This window comes from Microcebus murinus, chromosome X, assembly GCF_040939455.1.
Source record: "Microcebus murinus isolate Inina chromosome X, M.murinus_Inina_mat1.0, whole genome shotgun sequence".
Taxonomy (NCBI): domain Eukaryota; kingdom Metazoa; phylum Chordata; class Mammalia; order Primates; family Cheirogaleidae; genus Microcebus; species Microcebus murinus.
The window spans coordinates 57,701,652-57,707,232 of NC_134136.1; the positions used below are offsets into that span (position 1 = coordinate 57,701,652).

At 39.9% G+C, this 5,581-nt stretch overlaps 1 protein-coding gene across 1 annotated transcript; it reads left to right on the top strand.

Annotated features, from left to right (window-relative positions):
* Positions 1–3,757: 3,757 nt before the first annotated feature.
* On the top strand, positions 3,758–4,684 carry LOC105871465 (olfactory receptor 13H1). Its single transcript, XM_012764806.2, has one exon. The coding sequence runs from the start codon at positions 3,758–3,760 to the stop codon at positions 4,682–4,684; it is 927 nt and encodes a 308-aa protein (XP_012620260.1).
* Positions 4,685–5,581: the final 897 nt, after the last annotated feature.

Sequence of the window (5,581 nt, forward strand, 5' to 3'; positions counted from 1 at the left end):
ATCTTTTAAAATAGTCCACTGTGAATAACCCATGTGTAGATAATTAAAAGGTAAACATACTCCTAAATATTCAAAAAGTTCTAAGATATGATTGTACTAACTTAAAATATAACAGGCTTTGGAACGTTCTTTCATGTTTCCTCTGACTCTTTGTGCATTCTCTTTCCATAGAGATGATTTTCTCAATTTTCACTTGGAAAGGTGGAGGCAGGCCAAGGCAAAACCTCTTTCTCAAGGTCCCATGATAAATGAAGGCAAAAGTAGCATAAGGTCGCTCATTCTCTGAGAACACTCCTGTGAAGACAGGTTGCCACTTCCTCCATCCCTTCCATTCGTTTGTCTTTTTAAAAATGGCAAAAGCTTTCATACCCATGGATTCCTTTTCCTTGTGTCCTTAGCCTGTCTGACAGGCTGTGCAAGGTAGAGGATGTGACACAGGGATAGGTTACTAGGAGGCCAGAACATGGAAGGGCAGATTTACAAAATCTTCTTTCCTAAAGACTTTTAAGGACAAATGAGTTTCCCATTTCAGAGATGGTTAGAGACTCTATCCTTTAGAAAACTCAAAAACTCTTTCTCTGGCCTGCATGTCTCTCTAAAAAAAAAAGGAAAATATGATAGTTTTCTCATGCTCTGAGAAGTAAGGGGTTTATTTTTTTCCTTTATCTAAAGGAAACCAGTTAATTCTAGTAAGTTACAGCTACAAGGGCTCTTAAAGATCATTTAGTTTAAACAGATTGGAAAGGAAAATTCAAGCAAGTGAGGGGACTAGAGCCATAGCCAGTGAGTAACAGAAGCTTCAAAGAGGAAATTAGAATGAGAAAGGACAGTTAGTCTCATGAAGAGAACCTATACCTTAAGGCAGGAGTCCTCAAACTACGACCCACAGGCCACATGCGGGTTCCCCCCCACTCCCCGTTTGTTTTTTTTACTTCAAAATAAGATATGTGCAGTGTGCATAGGAATTTATTCATAGGTTTTTTTTTAAACTATAGTCCAGCCCTCCAACGGTCTGAGGGACAGTGAACTGGCCCCCTGTTTAAAAACGTTTGAGGACCCCTGCCTTAAGGAGTGCTTAGCATGTAAACAGCAATGTCAAGGGAAGAGGCAGATAGAAAAAGAGAGGTTGCTTTTCAGTATGGAACAGCTAAAGAGCTCCATTCACTCATTCATTCAGCAAATAATTATTGAGCGCCTATCCTGATGCAGGCACTATTGTAAGTTTGGGGCACACAGCAATGAACAAAACAAAACAAAATAAAATCCCTGACCACATTGTGTACACATTCTAGTTGAGAGAGACAATAAATATACGTGATTAATACATAAGCCATATAGTATGCTAGACGTAATTCTAAGGCAAAAATAATGCAGGAGTGGGGAATATAAAATGTCAGGGGATAGATATAAACTCCTAGATGAGGTGATCCAGGAAGGACTCACTGAAAAAAATGCCTTTTGAGGAAAGACCTGAGGGAAGTTAGGTGCAAGGAAAGACCTGAGGAAGCTGTGCAAAGATCTGGTCTTCATAAATATGGAGCAGCAAGTTTTTCACAAACCTAGAGTAGCAAGATCAAAGGCTCGGAGAAAGGGATGTGCTTTGAGTATTTGAGCAACAGTGAGAGAGGCCAGTGTGACCAGAGAAAAGTGAGCGAGGGAGAGGGTAGTAGGAGCTGGAATCAGAGAGACAATGGGAAGGCAAACCAAGGAAGGCCTTGTAGGTCATAGTAAGGCAATTAGTGTTTAATGAAGTTGAAATGGGAAGCCATAGTTAATAATATTGCACCATACACTTAAACATTTGTTAAGAGCATAGATGTTATGTTAAATGTTCTTATTACAAAGCTAAAAGAAAGATGAGACTTCTAGAGGTGATGGTTATATTTATAGCATTATTAATGGTGACTGTTTCATGAATCTATATTTGTCTTCAAACTCAAGATATACACATTAAATATGTATACCTTTCTGCATGTCAGTCACACCTGAATATAAGAAGAAATTTTTTTATAGAAGAGTGACCTGATCTGACTTACAATTTCACTGAATCATTTCAACTGAATGGGGACAAGGCCAGAAACAGGGAAATCAATAAGGAAGTTGCTGACAAAACCCAAGTGAGTGATGATGATGCCTTAGAATAAAGGATGGCAGTGCAGGTGGCAAGAGGAGTAGTTAGATTCTGGATAATAGCCATGACTGCTTAGGACTTTATGTATTCATTTACTATCTATTCAGTTCTTGTGATGCTTTCGGCATTGATCTAGATGCTAGGAATATACCAGCTAACAAAGCAGACAAGGTCCCTGTCCTCAATAAATTTACATTTGAGTGAGAGACAAATAATAAACAAGTAATCAAATCATTAATGTAATTTCATATATTGGAATGTGCTATACAAAATAAAGAAAGTGGTGAGGGTGGGAAGAGAAAGCCTTTTCAGTGAGGCTGCTTACTCCAGCCCTCTCCTTACCACCTACACTTTTAGAAACATCTCATTATATTTTCACATCCCTAATTGGGGCCCAGCAATCACAGCACAGAAAACCCTGGAGAAGCTAGAAATATAATTTCAACCAGGAATATTAGCAGAGGGTTCTCACAGACCTCAAGCATTCCATGAACTACTCCATCTATGTAAGAAGTTCAGGTCAAAGGGGTACTTTGCACCCATTCTATGTCAGGCACCTTGGTAGATGTTGCTATTATGGGATAATGGAGGCATGTACAACCTAGGAGCAAGAGACAGCCACAAAAATGAACAGTATTTTAGCTAAGACATATTATCTGTCAGAAGGTAACCTCTTGGTAGAGATTAGTAACTCAAGCTAGCCTAGGTTCAACCATATCTATGCATCAGATTTATCTTGGGAAATGGAGAACATGTGATAGAGCCAGGCATATTACCCTGCTTTCCTTTCTTCTTAGTTGGAAAAAATTATCCAAAAAGACATTGGTGGAAGTTCTGTTTGTTTTTTCTTTAATATTTCAATTTCTTTAGTGAATTTTTCTTCCAAGCCCATCAATACATGAGTGGATTAAAAATGTGGTATATGTATACCATGGAGTTCTACTCAGCCACAAAAAACAATGGTGATCTAGCACCTCTTGTATTATCCTGGATAGAGCTGGAACCCATTCTATTAAGTGAAGTTTCCCAAGAATGGAAAAACAAGCACCACATGTACTCACCACATGTACCCATTAACCATCCGTTAATGGGTATTAACAGATCAACACTTATGTGCACATATGGTAGTAACATTCATCGGGTGTTGGGTATCTGGGAGGGGGGAGTAGGAGATGTGTATATTCACACCTAATGGGTGTGGTATGCACCGTCTGGGGGATGGACATGCTTGAAGCTCTGACTCAGGTGGGGCAATGGCAATATATGTAACCTAAACATTTGTACCCCCATAATATGCTGAAATAAAAAAATTAAAATGTGGGAAGGAGATAAAAAAAAAAAGACATTTGGTGGAGCAGGGCTGGAGAACCTCTCATGTAACTATTTTCAAAAGGATGGGGAAGTTTCCATTTTCCTAGGGTCAAGGAGAGGATTTTTAGCTTTGTCTCTGTTCTCATTACAGATATCCCATTTATGTCCCATGTCTTCTGAAAAGGACAAAGCTAACGATCCTGCACACCTTAACTCTTTCCATCATTCTCACACCCCCCTCTTTATTTTCATTCTTTCAGGTAAATTAGGCAGCAGCATTGGCACTCATTCAATGAATAGTGGCAAGAGGGAAGGATGGCCATGGACAACGCCACAGCAGTGTTTGAGTTTCTCCTTATTGGCATCTCTAACTATCCTGAATGGAGAGGCACATTTTTCACATTGGTGCTGATTACTTACCTCAGCACATTGTTAGGGAATGGACTTATTATCTTTCTCATCCACTCTGACCCCCACCTTCACACTCCAATGTACTTCTTCCTCAGTAACCTGTCTTTCTTAGATCTTTGCTATGGAACGGCCTCCATGCCCCAGGCTTTGGTGCATTGTTTCTCTACCCATCCCTACCTCTCTTACCCACAATGTTTGACCCAAATGAGTGTCTCCTTGGCTTTGGCCACAGCAGAGTGCCTCCTACTGGCTGTCATGGCTTATGACCGTGTGGTTGCTATCAGCAATCCCCTGCGCTATTCTGTGGTCATGAATGGCCCAGTGTGTATCTGGTTAGCTGCTACATCATGGGGGGCATCATTTGTGCTCACTGCCATGCTCATTTTATCCCTGAGGCTTCACTTCTGTGGGGCTAATATCATCAACCACTTTGTCTGTGAGATTATCTCCCTCATTAAGCTGGCCTGTTCTGATACCAGCCTTAATGAGCTTATGATCCTCATCACTGGCACCTTCACCCTGCTCCTACCCTTTGGGTTTGTTCTGCTCTCCTATGTCCGAATTGCTGCTGCTGTCCTAAGGATTCGCTCAGCCCAGGGCAGGCTCAAGGCTTTTTCCACATGTGGCTCTCACCTGACCGTGGTGACAATCTTCTATGGGGCAGCCATCTCTATGTATATGAAACCTCAGTCCAAGTCCTCCCCTGATCAAGACAAGTTTATCTCAGTGTTTTATGGGGCTTTGACACCCATGCTGAATCCCCTGATCTATTCCCTGAGAAACAAGGATGTTAAAGGGGCAATAAGGAAAGTTATGATGAAAAGAGCATGAACCTCCTTTGCTTCTAACCTTCCTAAAAAACACTTCTTCACTGATGGAGAAAATGGCTTTTAGAACATGACTTCACCTTTGGAAGAGTAGGTGACTGACATATCAGAAGCTTCAGGAAGTGCTCCCACCACAAATATCATCTCTACTGAGACTTGAATTGCCATCAGAGGTATTATTTTTGCTCTTTCTTCACATAGAACACTGTTAGTGGTTACCCATTAGGTTACTCACCCTCAGGTAAATGAGCTTATCAGAATCATTTTCTCACTGACAGAAGGGACCTATGCAGCAAGAGAATCTTATATGACTGTTGGCAGCAGGCAAGGTAAAACTGAAATTGGAAAATAAGACAAAGAATGGTGTAATAAAAGGCCCAGAAGAAAAATGTCAGAAACTTTATAACTTAACTGAGGGCAAGCCCTATAATGTAAGCACAATCTCCTTGCTCCACTTAACTTTTGAATCATGGGAAAATTGTATTATAGCTATTTTCTACATTTGCATAGAGTATTTTATTTTTCTTCTTTTCTTTTTCCAAACTTCTTTCTGATCTATTAGTTTATATTATATTTTTAATCTCTATGAAATTGGTGAGAAAGACAGCACAATTTCCCCTTGTATTAACAATGAGGAAACAGAGGTCTAGAGTAGGTGTGGAGCATTGTCTAAAGTCAAACATAATTGTTAGTGAAGTCAAAATTAGAATTCAGATCACATATATGCCACTCTTGAACTTTTTAAACTAGGTCTATAAAATTATTTGGAATCATGGAATTATACATGTAGTTAACATATATTGAGCACTTACTATAAGCCAGGCACTGAGCTAAGCTCTCTACATCCATTATCACAGAGAATTCTCACAATAGCTCGGCGATGTAGTGGTATTTTCAATCC